Here is a 17,582-nt window from a genome sequence, read left to right as displayed (position 1 = left end):
CTTCATGAGGACAGTGACCCAGGTCTTAATCTGAACTATATATTTTTCTTATCACTTACCATAGTGCTCATAACAAATTAAGTGCTTATATAAAACTTTAAAGAATTATTTAAAAAAAGACAAACAAACCATGGGTTGTTGTTAGTATCAATAATCTAATCCTGGGCTTGACTGTCCTCCCAATAGCTATTGTCATGGAGATGTGGTAAGTCTAGGTTTCTGCCTATGGGCTGGGCATATAATACCTAGAGTGTGCCCAGAGCTCTTTTTTTCTTTTTTAGTGACCTTGAATGGATTTCTTTTTTTCTTTATTTTTTTTGGTGGTGGTGGTGGGGTGTTTACAAAATGTAGATTTTAAACTACTAAAGAGAGAGACACATAAAAAATAGTTCAGTGATATTATGAACATTAGAATCATTCATCAGTTTCTCAAGGTCCTTGGAATCTGTAATGTTAACTCAAAGTATTTCTTTTTTTTAATTTTTAAAAAAATTTTAAACTTAAATACAAAATGAGAAAAGAAAAAAAATTGCCAGGTACACGGCAGACCATAAGAGAGGATTCAATATAAAACAATAAATTTCCATTTCAAGAAAACCTATATAATAAATATTGTTTTTAAAGCTGTCCAGCTTTTCTTTGCTTCCTTGTTGGTTTTCTTTTGTTCTCTGCTGTGCACTTTTTACTTTATTTTTTCCCCTTCCTGAATGCATTTCTGAAAAAGAAAGTATGGGATTACTGCACCAGAAGCAGTCTCCCATCTTGCCCTAGAAGAAGGAACAGTGGCAGTATTGGTGGGGAAGCAGAGGTCAAGGAAACAGACAAAAGTTAGAGAGCCACTTCTCTATTCCCTCTGTCTCCTACACTATTCAAAGTTATTATAATAGTACCTCACCATCTCGTCTTCTTCACTTCTCATCACCATGTAGATTGACTTGGCTTTTAATACTCAATATTTTCTTAGCTCCAACAGTTGCCTTGCCCCTCTGGTTGGAGGGCTGGAGGGTGGATCAACAAATTCTTCCCAAAGTTTTCTTTAATAGAGGACTGTCCAAGGGCAGGCAGAGTGGAAATGTGACCTATGACTCCACAGAAGACTGTAAACAGCAAAAGAAACCCATGGGAACCCTGGGCCATCCTTGGTACTATGCCTTCTTTGTTTTGTTTCTATATAATACGTGACCTGGCCTAGGATTGGTGCAGGGATTCATGATGTTACTTTTTCCTGCTGCTACCCAGGACAACTGGCCTCTTGTGAGTAAACTCCCCCAATTAACCTAATTGACCCTAATAAAACCTATTAATAACCAAGCTGGTATGAACCCCTCTTTCTTAGATATCTCGAGGGTATGCCATCCTACAATGAGCATAATTAGGTCAGAACAGATTCTGCCTCCTTACAAGGGCTCAGAACTTTCCACGTAACTCTTTATTTTCCATCAGCTGCTCAGCTTTGTTTTGACTCCATGAACATCATGCCCCATACCAGGTATCCCCTTGTGCCCTTCTTCTTTTTCAGCTTTTTCCTGTATTCTGTCTTCCCCCATTAGACTGTAAACTTCTTGAAGGCAGGGTCTTTCTTTTTCTTATTTCTATGCCCAGCACTTTACACAGTGCCTGGCACATAGTAGGTGCTTTAATAAATGTTTGTTGAATTAAATTGATGGCCATCAACCTGAGCCTCCTTGGTCATTGAATATATGTGGTTTGAGAGTAAGAGAGTAAGGGCACCCGTTCCTTAAAGCAGTTGGAACCCTTTTTTTTTTTTTAACCTCAGGAGAAGCTAGGAGTGAGGGGTCAAAGAAAATCAGAAAAAGTCTATGAATTTTATTAGGGACTATTTCAACCCTGGACTTATTTCTCTTACAAACTTAGCATAAGAAAAAATGGAATGGGGGGTGGGAACTGAACCAAGAAAATCCAGCTTGCTTTGAAGAGAGAGTACTTAGGGTAGGTATAGGAGAAGTGACTTGCCTATAGTCACACAGGTAGCAAGTAATAGAACCAGGCTCCAAATTTGAGTGGTAGACAGGTAGATAGGAAATGTATGAGCAGAAAAATGGATGGATCAAACCAGTAGCAGGGGAAAGAATAAAAGATGGAGAATGTAAATAGTATCCACAGTGGTACCCACTGAATGCAAAAGATTCAGAGAAAAGCCTTTATCTATCCAGTTGGGTAGATGTATATCCTTGATGGAGAATTCATATGAGACTATGGCCAAGAATCTCCCAGGATGAGACACATGGATGAATTGTGATATCCACTATTAGAGGGGGTACCTATATCGAGATAATAGATGCACTGAGGGGTAATGGATAGGGAACTAGAAGGCTTAGGAGGTTGTCATCAGAGTAGAATTTTTCATGTATAGATTCTTTGAAGCAGATGAGGCAATGAGGATATTGAGAATATGGCATGTAAACAGATGGCATGGTCTCTGAAGGATTTCATGGTTTAGAACATTCCACAGACTGGTCTCCTGAATAAAACACGCATATCTGCAATGGGAGAGGTAAAAAGAAAAGAAAGGCCATTTAGCACAATTCAATGTGATTCACCCATTTTTCCAGGCATCACACAAAAGACCAGATAAAGGATTAAAAGATCAAGCCTCTTTATTCAAGGAGCTTGTATTTTATTTAGGGGAAAGGGTGGGAAAAGCTACAATATAGCCTTACAGTAGTTCTCAAGCTTTCGGTCTCAGGATTCTTTTGTGGTCTTAAAAATTATTGAGAACCCCCCACAAAAGCTTTTGTTTATGTGAACTATATCTATCAGTGTTTACCATATTAGAAATTAGATGGGGTGTAAGGGATGTTTAAGGAAGACTAGCACCTCTGGTGTAAGGGCTTGCCAAGCCCTTTTCAGGGCTGCTCATCCACCTTTGGTGTCTAGCTGGCCCTCAACTCTCATCTGTGGCTCCAAGAAGTTGTAGCATGCCCAGAGGCCACACTCCAGTAAAACTATCTTGGCAGATGGGCTAAACCAGGTTGAGGATAACTGACAGGCCCCAAACCTGTCAGTGAGTTAGGGGAGTGTCCGCCTCAATCATGTGAAGACTTTTCCTGGCCTAATGGGCAAATGAGAATAATTTGCTCCAATGGCCACAAAGGCAGATGAAGCAAGTGCTATGGAGCACTTAGAGCTTGGTCATGATGAGGTCTAGAGGTTAGAGGTGCTGGAATCCCAAGATCACGCGGGTCCCACTTTGGGCCCATACCCCATCAGTCAGACATCAAAGATGCCAAGATCATCCACTGCATCCGGGGCCATCACCAGTCATCCTGACTTTAGTCTTGCCACTGGACTTTGATGACTCTGGAAGAAAGAGTGAGGATGACGACTCTGTGCAACTGTCTCACTTAAATTCAATTCACACAAGATTCATGACATTGGGGTCTTGGACATTGGTCCTCTTTGAAAATGAAGGACAAACAACAACACCATATTAAAAATTAAAAGGTCTTAGTATTATTATGAAAATAGTTGACTATCTGATTCCCCTGAAAAGGTCTCAGAGGTCCCTGGACCACACTTTGAGAACCACTGGTATAATACAAGGCCAAATGCAATGGTATAAAGGAAAGATCTAGGTAAAGTGTCCAGGGAAAATTTGATCAGGGGAAAGAATATTTTGGGACGTGGGGGAGGAAACCACAGATAGCTTCATATGGGTGACACATGCACTTAACCTGGAAGGCAGATGGGGATAATGAAAGGTGTTGATGAGGAAGAAGTCCATTCCAGGAATGAGAGATTCCAGTGAATTAGTTTCCCCAAGCCTTCTTCTGACCTAGCTACATCTGCCAGGCCATTCTGAAGGCAGAAGGCATGTCCTGCTTGAGAGCACCCAGGTAATCTGAGGATAACTATGTGGCATAATGGATAAAACACTGGACTTGGAATCAAGAAGACCTGAGTTGAGATCCTGCCTCCAGATACTTACTAGCAGTGTGACCCTGGGCAGGGTAGGACAAAACATTATTTTAGATAAAAAAAAAATCACAGAATCTTGAATTTTCCTCCCAGTCTCTCAAATGTGTGGGCATGATAAGTGACAAGGCCTACTTGGACCTCCTCTTAGACTGGGCCCCAATGGGCACACATACTGAAAGGAGCAGAGTCAACATTCACAAGGTCCTATTTAGGGACCTTAGAGGTTATCTAGACCAACCTCTTTATAAGAATGATGAAAGTGATAAAAGCCAGAAGGTATATACTTCAAAGGAGAAAAGATTACTGAATGGCTGCAAAGGGAGAATCTGAAAATGCCAATGGGGAGCAAGGAGTATGACAACTCCTCCTCTTGGCTCTGTTAACAGAGACCATTAGCTCATGGCACAGACAACATTAAAGGTTTAAATTCGGAAATTGCCATCCCTGACTTAAAACACTTTTTAGGAGGCAGCTAGACTAGCTTCTTCTGCTCTTTTTTTCTTTTAAAACGAGACTTAAAACATTATTTCACAACTGTTATCTGGTGAACTCCTCCAGGGTATGCTGTCTCGATCCTCTTTGGGCTATTCCTCCCTATACCTTGACATTTCTCCTCATTCCCTCCCTCACTGCTGTTGTCTTTGCTTTAGCTCATTAATGTGGTGGCTCCTCCAAGGGCCTCTACCCCCAACCAAACTTAACAACTTGAAACATTCTCCAGTTAGGACAAAGATAGAGAGACTTCTTTGTTCGTGGTTGCTAAGATAATTCTCCTATTATGTTTTAGAAATGAAAATCAGTAGTAACTTATTCATGCCTCTGTGAAAGGCTAACCAGCATGGAAACTAGTGTGTGTGTGTGTGTGTGTGTGTGTGTGTGTGTGTAGGTATGTGTGTGTGTAATATACATATACATATTATATATATATGCACTCGTATATATTATACACACACACATACACACATATATATATATACATATATAAAATCATATAGTATATTGGCAAGTGATGTTGGGGTGTTGGGGTTGTTCCCTTTACCTTCCAGCAACTACCAAAGCCCACCTTACAAAAAATTACATATACAAAGGTGAAGGAGAAGGAGTAGAATCATAGAATGTTAGAGTTGGAGGAACCTTTGAGAGAATCTCATTCAGCCCCTCATTTTATACTTAGAGATAGAGGCCCTTTGTGGTAGTGCCTGCACATGTAGGCACTTATTAAATGTTTGTTAAGTTGAATTGATGGATTAAAGACTTGAGTACAGGTGTAATGATGATAGGATTTAGAACAGAAAAGGGCCCTTGGAAATCATCTAGCACAGTTCTTTTCTAGATGAGAAAACTGAGACCTACAGAGGCTAAAAGTAGTTTGTCCAGGGTAAGAACTTCATCTTTTTACTTTGTGTAGGGCCAACATGTACCAGTGACTGGACAAGGGGAAGGGCTGATGTGTCAGTCTGAGATGGGAGAAAGGAAACCAAAAATCCAGGGTGCTTTGGTACTAGGGTGTTTGCAAAGCTCTTAGATATGGGGGATTGAGATAAATGGGAAGGCAGGTTGTTGGGGCAAGGATACAAATCTGAGGAGGATTAGGAAGTCAAAATATAAGGCATATAAGGGAGCTGAATATATGTATGGCAACTTGACTTCCCAAAGTTTTGAATTTAAAAAAAAAATCATAGCAACTTGAAACTCCCTCCTGATCCCTCAAATGTGTGGGCATAATGATAGACAAGGCCCACCTAGACCTCCTCTGGACTGGCCCCTCATTGGGCCATAAGCATATATACTAAGCAGCAGTTTTAAAAAAAATACATAACTTCAAAAAATAGAAAATATGTATTTTTTAAAAATGATGCATCTTAAATTTAATAATTTATTGTAAATTTGTGGTTTTTTCCCTGCATTGAAATTTTGGTGATGCAATATTATGTCATGTAACTATATAGTATCACATTGTAAATAAGTCATTACACGTACATATTCCTGCCCATTCATGCTGGACTTTCCCATAGTGAGTCACATACTCACCTGCCAACACTTGCTTGTTAAGACCTGTCATCAGACTTGATCAGTGATCTGTTATAACTTGCATTTTGTGTGTTTATTTGGAAAATAATGTCATCACTATGACTTTAACTCTGTTACACTACAGATGAAACATGTATGAATGATTTTTCAAAATTTTCTTATCTTCTCTTTTTTCCTTATGCTTCCACAGGCCCCTTATTTTTATTCAATGCCCCCCCTCAACTGTACCTGAGGCTACTACAAACCCCTCCTCATTGTTTCAATGCCTCCCGGGGGTAGTATCACCCACTTTGGGAACTTATGGTAGTGTCTTCCCTGGGATCACACAGCTAATAAGGGTGCAATAAGGATTTGAACTCAGGTCTCCCTGACTTCCTGTCCAAGGTACTCCCCTACACTAAGTTGCTTCTCACAGCATATATTTATTAAGCCCCTAGCTGAGTGCTTTATCCATAACAGATGGTGATCCCAATAAGTATTTGATGAAGACAACACTCGATGAAGTTTAGAGATTTTGGCATCAGGCCTCTCTCTATCACAGGTTGGCCACACATTCCTCTAAGCAAACTCCCTGCAACTCCTGGGTTTGATGAGCTTTGCCTTGGACAGATATGGCACCAGGAACATTCTGCAGAGGAATTCTTGGGCTGGATCAGGTAAATTGCTTGGCCAACCAAGGTTCAGTATTTAGAACATCATTACATAGGTGTGTTTTCTACATTAAGGGAACAGGCAAGGTACTGATAAATATCCCCAAAGCTCATTTTAGAAAGAAAAGTCTATCTTTTGTATGTTTGTTTGTTTGTTTGTTTTTTTATTAGGACTAACCTTAAGGCCTTAATTCACAATAACATTATTCACATTGTTACATTTTAAGTCAGCAAAGAGGTAATCGATCAAGTCATTAGATCTGAAATGTATTCAACAATGGTCTTGGCTAAGACTTCATATAAAAATAACTCAAAGATTACATCCTTTACACATTGGTTAAGGACTAACAAGTCTATGACTCTGTAATTGCATCTGTCAAAAACAAAAACCCACCACATAAGAGCATTTAAGCTTTTGCAACTTCAGACCCTACTGTTAACAGTAGTCAGTTGAGTGCTACTCCCTTAGACCAACTGGTGTGTCAAGATGTGTCCAGGATGATGTTCAGCTATTATATTACCTTTTTATGAGCTACAGCACATGTCAGGTTTGGCACATATTTTAAATCTTATTTTTCTTTCCTATTCTCTAGTATTGAGGCCCCTTCTTGCTTCCATAGGATGCCATCAGGACAAATTGTGTGACTGGTTGTAAAAATCATGTAACCCTTTGGAGGTGGAAGGGACCTTAGACATTACCCATTCCAACCCCTTCACTTTACAGATGAGGAAACTGGGACCTATGGAAGTCAAGTGACTTATCTAAAGTCACATAGGTAATGACAGGGTCAGAATTTGAACCTAGGTCCTTTGACCCCAAATCCAACAAGTCTGGACCTCTCTTGCCATCACTGGCATCATTTGATATCCTTGCATATCACACACACATACACAGTATTATTCAAAGGGCAGGTTACAGATAAGATACTGAGAAATAGTCTCAAGCAGCAAGAAGACAGCATTTGTAGCTAACCTCCAGGCCATACTGCACCTGAGCTTTAAATGATTTCTTTCTATCAGGCCCATACCACTGTCATCAGTCTTTGAAGTGACAAATGGGAGGGAGGGAAAGAGAGAAAGAGAGAGAGGGGGAGGGAGGTAGAGAGAGAAAGAGAGGGGGGAAAGGAAAGAAAGAGAGAGAGGGGAGAGTGGGGAGAGGGGAGGAGATAGAGAGAGAGAGACAGAGAGAGAGAGAGACAGAGACAGAGAGACAGAGGGAGAGAGAGAGAGGCAGAGAGAGCACCACAGCTCTCTCTATGGGGGTCAAGACTTTACTACTTCATCTATTAGAGGAAATTCCCTCAGCTTTTTTTAAACTCCATCTTCAAATGGAATAGTATATGGTTCATCTGTGATACCTAGGGTATTTCTTTAGATGTGATGGCAATGGTAAGATCTAATTATATTCCACTCATTCTCCTCCAATGCCTAGAGAGAGACTGATACCCCAGGGAAGGATCATCCTCTGCCTGTTGCCTCTTTCACCTCAGAGGTCTATTCTGATACTGCTAAAATTGCTAACAACAATCTTACCCCACAAGGGGCCAGCAAACCAATTAACATTGCTGGATTTTATTGCTGGTGAACTCAAACTCACAACTTTTAGAAATGCAGGTAGAAGCCATGGTCCCACTCTATGGCATTTTGCTGAGATCCAAGGCAAGGACAATAAATTACATCCCTGCTTTCCTCCTACACTAACAATGCAGGCCTAGGACCAGGACAGGCACCTTGGAATGAGTAGTAGGAGACCCTACCAAGCACCCTGTACTGTACTGCCCCTGTTCAGATTTGGGCATTCAAATATTGGTTGCTAATGGGTAGAGTGTTTAAAAAGCAGTGTCAGGGTGGTATTTATTAAACCCAAACTTCAAAATTTAAAAGATTTTTTAAAAAAACCATCCTATGCTTTCCTTAATGCCTACAAAGAATTCTCCTTTTCAGAGAGGAAGAATCTGCATTCTCCCTTTGATCTCAAGCAATCTAACACCATGAACTTTGGAATTCTTTGATGGGATCAGGTAAACTGCTTGGCCAACAAAGGCTCAGCATTTAGGACATCATTACACAGGTGCATTTTTTCCATTAAGAAAATCTCCTGAAGCTGCTCTTTGGGACATAACTGAATCAGAGTGGGGGAGAAATCAAATTCTCTCCAACATGACTATGAAAAAAACAAAAAAAAAGTCTTTCCTCAGTTTTTATAGAAGTAAAAAGAAAAAAAAAACGAAACCCAGAGGTATAATTTTATCATCAAATTTTAGTCTTTACAATTTTCACAGCCTGTTAACTTTTCTATTCTTCCTGTCAGCACTAGGTACCATTACTGGCAACTCACAAATGACAATTCCACCTACAGTCCATTAATTCATTAGCGATTAAGTCTTTCTCTTTGATTGCTGTCCAAAACCACTCTTAAAATTGTATTATTCTCCTCAAGCCCCACTTCTTGCCTTACATATTAGATTCTTCTTTTTGTTCCTGGAGGAATGGAAGGCCAGAGATGTCCTGGTTATCATGGTGCCATTCAATGCCCCCTATGCACAAATGAAGGATGATTACTAAGAGGGGTTCCATTTTACATGCCAAAGAGTTAACAACTGGCCAATGGTTATCAATTGGGAATTTTAGAAAATGAAGGTGCAGTTCAGGAAACCAGTTCTGGGTTCAGATACACAGCTGGATATCCCTTGGTTTAAGGAAGACACTTCTCTCTTCATAGGTCCCAAAAATCAGTTTAGCAAAAAATCTGGCTTCTGATACCCAAAGAGTTTAAAGTCTCCTTCAAAACGTGCATACAGACGGCGTATGTCTCTTTTGCTTACTCCCAAGAAGTAGTGTTCCACCTTGGTCTTGTTATACACAGTAATGCCTGGTGGAATTGTGGGGTAAGATACTAGATGATCAATCCCAGCTTCCTTCAGGATATACGGAGCATCTTCCTCCAAGGTCTCATGATGTCCAATCACACTGTAGCTTATTTCACAGGGTGCGCAGAGTTCTACATACGTCACCCAATGAATGATGTGGTCCCCAAACTGAAGATCTAACCACCTATGGTTTGGGTCCCCCAGGTAACGCACAAAGTCCTCAAACTGAAGACCCCTGGTTTCTGTTCGATTCCTTCTATATTTTCTAATGATGCCAGGAGCAATCTCATGCCGATACCAAGGTTCAAACCTAGGGTTATGTACAAACTTATCCTTAAAAGCAGAAATGAGTCTTTCAAAGGGATCTCTTACAATAAAAAATTTGAAGTATAATTTCAAGCTAAAGAAGAAAGAAGAAAACAAAGGAAAAGTCAATTGCTGCAGGAATGCGGGTAATTTTTACAGCAATAGGGTGAAGAAAACTCTGTTTAACCCTGTTTTATGGTTTCAAAATGAACAGAAGTATTAAGAGTATTGTCTCTTTTCATCTGGAAAGAAAGGTCTTGAATGAATTAAAGGGTTATAAATGTTAAGTCTGTCCATTTTGTGAGGTAGTTTGAGCTACCTAGAAAAGAGAAGGGAGGAAGAAAATAAAAAGAAACTTAGAGCTTAGAAAGAGTAGCAGAGTATAGCAATGCACTAGATAAAATATTGGTCGTTTAGTTTCATGAACCTGTACTCTAAACAGCTATTGAGTATAAATTAGACAGTTAGGTGGTATCATAAACCGTTGGGCCTAGAGTCAGGAAGACCTGAATTCAAAACTGACCAACCCTTATTAGCTGTGTGATCTTGGGTAAGTCATTTAACTCTGTTTGCCTCAGTTTCCTCATCTATAAAATGACGTGGAAAAGGGAATGGCAAACCACTCCAATCTTTGCCGAGAAAACCCCCAACAGGGTCATGAAGAGTTGGACAAGACTGAAAATGACTGAACAACAACATAAACTGGACAGAATAAGAATGTTTGAAAAAACATGGCCCCTTGGAAGGTGGAATATTTAAGGAAATAATGCTCTTCACTGTTAAATTAGTGACAATATAGTTAACAATTTTTTTCTCCCCCTAACCATTACTCTAATTGGGGTCAATCTCAATTTAAAGTAAAACTAACCAATTTCACTATTGATGTGAATGTAGGTTGGGTCCCCAAAATTCGATCTCTTTAAAAGAAAGAAAGGAATACTGAAAAATAACACTAGGTTTTATTCAAGTCTGAGTCAGAGAAAAAAGGTACTATATATTTAGTATATGGTATTATCTATATAAACAATTACAGTTTGCTTTATAAAAAAGGATGAATGACAATCTTACCCCACAAGGGGCCAGTAAACCAATTAATGTTGCTGGATTTTATTGCTGGTGAACTCAAACTCACAACTTTTAGAAATGCAAGTAGAAGCCATGGTCCCTATTCTTCCAGTTACATATATCTGATGTAAGTCTAACTTGTGGGCATGGACTGCTCTGGTTTGTCACCAAAATCACCTGGTGGGAGCAATCAAGACACAAATAACAGCAACAAAAATATGCGTTAGAAATAGTGGAAAAAGCCTGTACAAAGTTGCCCTGTAACCAAGGCTATTAACAGTTTTTATAAATGGCTTTATTTTAACATAGATTATATAAATGAAACTTGGCTGCAATATTTAAGGAGTTTCCAAATGTTCCTAAGGATCTGAATTTTTAAAAAAAATTTGGTTATCAAAAAACGTGTTCTGAATTTTTTAAAAAAAAATTTGGTTATCAAAAATAGGTTAAGTTAAAATTCTCTGAAGTTTGTAGAATAAGAAAAGCAAACATTTTAGACAGTTAAAGCCTGTTCAAATAAAAGGGGAACTGTCATATCAAAACCACTTTGAGTATGGTAGATTTTAGAACACTGAACATTCTGGTACTGATCACAACGACAATTTGTGATTTCACAGATCATCCATCTTGTTGTTTATTGTTTACATAATTTCATGTCAAGTTTGGCTCAGGGAATAAATACTTTAATTAATAAGGAAGCAGGGACGGTGATGATGATTTCTTACTGATGGACAAGCCCTCCCCCCCCCAATATCAAAGGAGTTTTGAATGACTGGCCAACAAGGAATTGGGTTTTTTTTTTTAAATGAAGACTGGTTCTATCTGTATTTTGGGCAGTGAATATTAGTCATTTTTCACTTGACTCTGATAGCTCTCTCCCTTGATTAGGAAAAATCTCTTACCGTTTCTGAATTTCAGAGTCACTGAAAGAAGACAAACGTGGCAGGCCATTTTTTTCATGGTCATGTACCACATTTTCTGGGATCTCTTCAATGGAAGAAAAAACTCCTGGGAAGCAAACAGAAAGAGACAACTTGCTAAGACAAGACTCTTCCTTCCAATGGAAAAAAAAAAAGGTTACCTAGTCATAGAGAAGACCTTACTTCCTTTATCCCTTTCCCTTCAGCAGTTTGTGTTCAAATCCAATTTGGAAAGAGTCTGAAGGCACTTAGAGATTTAAATATATGTACTTCTGGAGGGAGAAGGGGGATAATTCCTGCCTTGGTCTTCACTTTCCCTATCTTCAGCATAAGGAAGAATCCTGACTGGCTTCCCAAGGATACTGCATAGTATAACTAGAAGATAATAACCCAAACTGGCACACAGAGGGCCAACACAGACTGGTTCTAAGTACCCTGGGCGTGATTATCTCAATAAGTTCTCCAGGTTATTTCTGGAATGCTGGGGGAGACAGTTATTCCTGGCAACTCTATTCATGGACTCCTCTGGACAGTTTTTTCTCTGGAGGATTTTGCTAACCTATCATTACCAGCCCTGAAGAATTTTCCTGACAGATCTACAGGTCTAGCTAGGGAGTTCTGGTTAGTCATCTTGTCATTGTATCACTCTCAGAAGCTGTGATGCTGAATAGACTCCAAATTAACAGGATGAGAAAAAGTTTTAAATAACCCAGTAGCCAATTTGGGGGGAGGGGAGTGTTGATTAAAAATGAGGGGGAAAAGTGTGAAAAATTGTGATGAATCTGGAGCCTGTAATGAATTTAACTGGGTTCAATCCACAATTAAATAGTACACAATTGCTATAGTTATATAATTAAGGACCTTCTATTCAATTTCTAAAGCTCTGTAGTGTTTATACTGGCCCAAAATTGCAAAAATCTGCTAAAGTATCAGCTCCCAACCCATACTAACAGTCCATAGCAGTGTAGACACTGGTGGGATAAAGGACATGACTTCAAAACAGAATGCTATGAGCTAGATTATTCTCATATTTGTTCTTCCTTGAGTAGATGCTTACATAGCTTAAAAAAAAACTTGCATAATAATAGCTAGCATTTATAGGGAGCTTTAAGGTTTGCAAAGTGCTTTATAGATATTAATTCATTTTCTCCTCATAACCTTAGGGGTAGTTGCTATTATTATCCCTATTTTACAGATGTAGAAACTGAGGCTAAGAAAGGTTAAGTGACCTTTGTTCAGGGTCACTCAATTGAGAGTCAGGATTCAAACTCAGGTCTTCCTGACTCAGGTCTAGAGCCCTAGCAACAGTACCCATCAAGCTGTCCCTAATTCCACACAGGAAAGACATTGAATGGGAATAAATTATAGTGATTATATTGAAAAGTTTTTAGCCAATTCTTTTTTATCCCTCTAAAGCTTTCTCAGTGCTAGTTCTGCCCTATAAATGTATGGTTTAAAAGACTTCAGTTTTCACCATGGACAAGTAGAGAGGGTGCCAGATGTGGCACCAAAAAGACCTGAGTTTGGGATAGGTAGGTGGTGCAGTAGAAAGAACACTGGCCCTGAAGTCTAGAGGACCTGAGTTCAAATCCAGCCTCAGAAATTTACTAGCGGTGTGACCCTGAGCAAGTCACTTTACCCTGATTGCTTCAAAAAAAAAAAAAAGACCTCAGTTCATATCCTGACTCTCACCTTTCTTAGCTACAGGACTTAGCTATAGTCCTAGAACCTCTCCATGCCTCAGTTTTCTGGTCTGTAAAATATAGAAAATAACACTTGTGGAACCTACCATACAGGACTGGTAATATGGAAAGAGTATTAGATTTAGATTAAGAGAACCTGGGTTTGAATCCAAGTTCTATAACTGTGTGACCATGTGACCTGTGTAACCTTGGCAGGTTCATTCTCTGAATCTAATTTTCTGCATCTGTAATATGAGTGGGTTTGGAATGAGAACCTCTCCAGTCTTAAGTCTCTGATCCTATGAATCTTCCCTAGACAATCTAATCACTGTCTGTAGCCCCGTCTGCTTTATGATTATTGTATCATAGGTTCAGAAGTGGATAGGACCTTTACAGACCATCAAGACTTCTCATTTCATAGATGGGGAAACTAAGTCATGGGGAGATTAAATGACTGTTTGAGGCAGGATTCTAAACCAGGTCTTCTCCATTCCAGTTCATGCCCAATCCACTCCACTCCACCAAATTCTCTGTGAATAGATAGATAGATGTCCTATCTAGGCTTGCTTATTTGCTTGCTCATAAGGTACAGGATGCTATGAGGAATTATTTCAAGCACAATTCCAAGCAGCTATTCATTTTTCTCTTACGTAGCTCTGTGCAAATTAGCCGTCTATTTTTGTTCACCAGCTAAGATTCCTGCCCCTGTAAGTGGGTGTTTACTTCTTCAGAATGCTGTGACTCACGCTACCATGGCATACTTAGGGAGACATTTTTATACACTCATTGTCTTAGACACACATTGCAATTTCATTTTAGATTGGACACGCTGCCAAAATACTCATTCAGGCTTTTATGCAACATATCTCTTACACTGATGATGAACTTTATGACTGAAAGGATAAATGCTTTCATTTTTCTCTTTCTATTCTTGTCCCACTTTTTAAAAAAAATGCAAATGACCTAAAACATTTAAAGTCATCTACCTATGCAAACTGCAATCAGGACTTAGTAGGGAAGGCCTAACAAGCTGAATGAGGCACAGAGGTTGCATGACTTACCCAAGGTCACAAAGCTATCAGAGGCAGGATTTGAACCTAGATCTACCTGACTTCAAAGAAAGCTCTTTGTTCGCTATATCACTGCCTCAAATTAGAAACTAAGCTACATAGATAAATAATAGGTTGGATGATGGAGAAACAAAACGGATTTTCTACTTCTATGTTGGTTTTTCTTTTTCTAGGACTGCCATTACTGTTTATTTGAAATATGTGCCTTTCAGAGATGAAGGAATTCAATGGATCAAGGTAACAATTAACCTGAATTATAGAAGAGAATATTGACCATTTTGTTTAAACAAACAAATGAATGGATCCTTAAAAGAGGTGCTAGCTATACCATTACGTAGAATAAGGTCACTTCCATTGAGTCAGCTTGTTGTCAAGTGAAGTCCCACTTTCATCAGCAGAAAGGGTATGGCCTCTTTATATGTCAAGATGATGAGGCAGATGCATAGTGGGAGATCAGAATGATTCCTTGTTTGTAAAGCGCTTAGCACAGGGCTTGGCACACAGTTGGTGTTTAATAAATGATTGTTTCCTTCCTCCCCTTCCCACGTCCTGTGTTCATGCTCAAACGTTCTGTCTGCAGATGGAGAACTAAGCAGGTTCTAGTCTCATTCTAAGCCCTGATTTCAGACACAGACAGTAGAATGTGGTGGAGGTTTCCTCTCACAGATTACCTGTGTGTCATCAGAAATGGAGTAACTCAGACAGGTTAGCTTGCCCACCTCATAACTGCAATAGAGACTGACACATACCAAATTTAGCAAGTCCAATGAGGCAGAAAAAAACTGATCACTGACCTGAGTCAGGCTGCTTGAGGTCAAGATTTATCTTGGTTTTCCCGTGCAATGAGATAACATCTGTAGAACACTTTGCAAACTTTAAAGTACTATACATATAAGATGCCAGCTCTCAGTATCATTTAGGCAAACTAGCCTTGGACGTATCCTTTTAAAGAACAATTATAACACATTAGTGTCTAATTTAATCTCCAACCAGTTAAAAATGGTTTTAAGCACAAATAAGAGGGAAAATATAAATATCTTCAAGGCTGTCCTTGTAGTAGGGTATGTTTCTTACAAAAGTTACAAGAGTTCACTTTTACTTTTTCTTTTCCTTCCCATGCCCCTCCCTTACCCAAATCACACATGCCCACATCAACCCCTACCTGAAGACCCCTCACATACCATTTAAAACAATCAGAACTTTTTTCCACTGTGTATTGCCCACTTTGGGAGTCTGACAGAAGAGAATCTTGTGTTTGTCACAGACAAATATTCGATCTAAGACAAACTTTGAGACTGTGGTGTGTGAGAGATTCCTCAGAGCTGCATCCTGGCAGACATTTTTGAGTAGTTCCAGACGCTCCATGTGGACCAAGGGTTGATTAAGGTGGTTTCCAGAAAGCACTTTTCCAGTTGGCTGAAGATTTAAAATGAGGCAAATGAGACACAAGGACTTGAACCCAGAAAACATGAGGTGTAGTCTGGGGATATGGCAAATGACTTAGTAAATAGAGAACCAAGTCTATTGATCCTGGGATAACAGATTTAGGTCTCTTTCAAGATTCACAGATTTAGGTCTCTTTCAAGGGACCTCTAAAGTCATCTAGTCTCAGTCCATTTTTACAAATGAGGAAATTTAGGTTTAAAGAGGTTGAGTGATTTGCCCAGTTAATTTGCACAGTTAATAAGTATCAGTGGTGGGACTTCAACTCAGCAGGGTCCTCTGGTTCAAGAGCTAGTGCTGTTCCTGATGCTCCAAACTGCCTCCAGGTCTACCATGCTGCCTTCCTGATTACTTCCTGAAATGGCATGCCCATTACAACCAGGGCTCTCAACATGCCTGGCTTGTAGTCGCTCCAGTAGGGCCTAAGGTATTCATCCATCACCTTTCCTGACATCAAGTTAAGTGGATGCTAAGCCACAACTGTGTGTGTGTGTGAGAGAGAGACAGAGACACAGAGACACAGAGACAAAGAGACAGAGAGAGAAAGAGAGAGAGAGAGAGAGAGAGAGAGAGAGAGAGAGAGAGAGAGAAAGTGAGAGAGACAGAGAGAAGAGCCCTATTTGCCATTCCACGTGAGCATTCCTCTTCACTTCACAATGTATTTGGACAAATGGATGAGACAGGTGGGCTGTTTGCCTATTACTGTGCTGATGGCATGATGATGTATGATTTCCTGAAAGCATAGGAATCTTTTCATTCAGAAATTGCAGTAATAAATGCTGTTCTCATTTCATTCCTCACCCCCAATCCCAAGTTCTTCAGGTGTTTGCGGTTCATGTAATTCTGAATTTAAGTGCATAGGGTAAACTAAAAACCAGGGCCCATGTCTACATGACAATGAACTGAGGGATGATTTGGGGGGATACAGGTCAAATCAGTGGTGTATTGGTAAATGTTTAATAACCACCTCTTCAAAAATATGCATGATGCACTTTTAAATTTAATCTGCATTATTGATATCTTCTCCATTACTTTCTTAATTCTAGAAACAAAACAATAAATCAAGCTCTAGTTGTGTTTGTTGATTTCCAAGGTGTAAAGGTTCACCCTGAAAATTTAACAATTGATTCTCACTCTCAAGCTAGCTCTAGCACACCCCCAGATCAATTTCTATGACAATAAATGCCTCTGTGACAAAAACATTTCCAAATATCATGTATAGGAAGCAGTATTTAGTGAAACAAAATCCCAGTAATAAAAAAGGACTTGGACAGCTCCTTAGGTTTAGATCAAAACCTTAGGTTTCTATCTGAACTTCTCTCTCTCTCTCTCTCTCTCTCTCTCTCTCTCTCAGTAACCTGAAGAAAACAGTTATCTTTCAATAATGCTAGGTAAAGACCTTTAATTTTATGACATATTCCTAAGATCTCTTGAGATATCAGATGAAATTTATGTCTCTAGTGTTTAGCAGTGTTCTGAACACAAAGCAAATGCTGAGCAAATATTTGTTTTAATTGCAGATTTCAGGAAGGATAATTACAGACTACTCTGATGAACACAACAATGTGAAAACAGAATATGAGAGTTGGGACTGACCTTACAGCAC

General features: G+C 39.4%; 1 protein-coding gene and 1 long non-coding RNA gene across 3 annotated transcripts in view; both read right to left on the bottom strand.

Moving 5' to 3' along the window:
- Positions 1 to 1,407: 1,407 nt before the first annotated feature.
- Positions 1,408 to 3,263, bottom strand: LOC114028326. Its single transcript, XR_003567355.1, has 2 exons — positions 3,224 to 3,263; positions 1,408 to 2,501 (listed from the first exon to the last, which is right to left on the bottom strand). It is a non-coding gene; the product is annotated as an uncharacterized LOC114028326 (long non-coding RNA).
- A 4,534-nt stretch (positions 3,264 to 7,797) lies between these two features.
- The window catches only part of CHST10 (carbohydrate sulfotransferase 10), a 49,981-nt gene continuing 40,196 nt past the window's right edge, over positions 7,798 to 17,582 (bottom strand). For both annotated transcript variants that reach the window (XM_027842573.1, XM_027842572.1), the window contains exons 6-8: positions 15,715 to 15,949; positions 11,764 to 11,869; positions 7,798 to 9,890 (exon numbers count right to left, since the gene is read on the bottom strand). In XM_027842573.1, coding sequence (XP_027698374.1) covers positions 9,353 to 9,890; positions 11,764 to 11,869; positions 15,715 to 15,949 — 879 coding nt within the window. In that variant the 3' untranslated portion in view covers positions 7,798 to 9,352. The remainder of the gene's footprint in view (positions 9,891 to 11,763; positions 11,870 to 15,714; positions 15,950 to 17,582) is intronic.

The sequence above is a fragment of the Vombatus ursinus genome, unplaced genomic scaffold, assembly GCF_900497805.2.
Source record: "Vombatus ursinus unplaced genomic scaffold, bare-nosed wombat genome assembly UNPS02014877.1, whole genome shotgun sequence".
Lineage (NCBI taxonomy): Eukaryota > Metazoa > Chordata > Mammalia > Diprotodontia > Vombatidae > Vombatus > Vombatus ursinus.
Note: the sequence above shows the minus strand (reverse complement) of the source record. Positions and strands in the feature narration are given on the sequence as shown.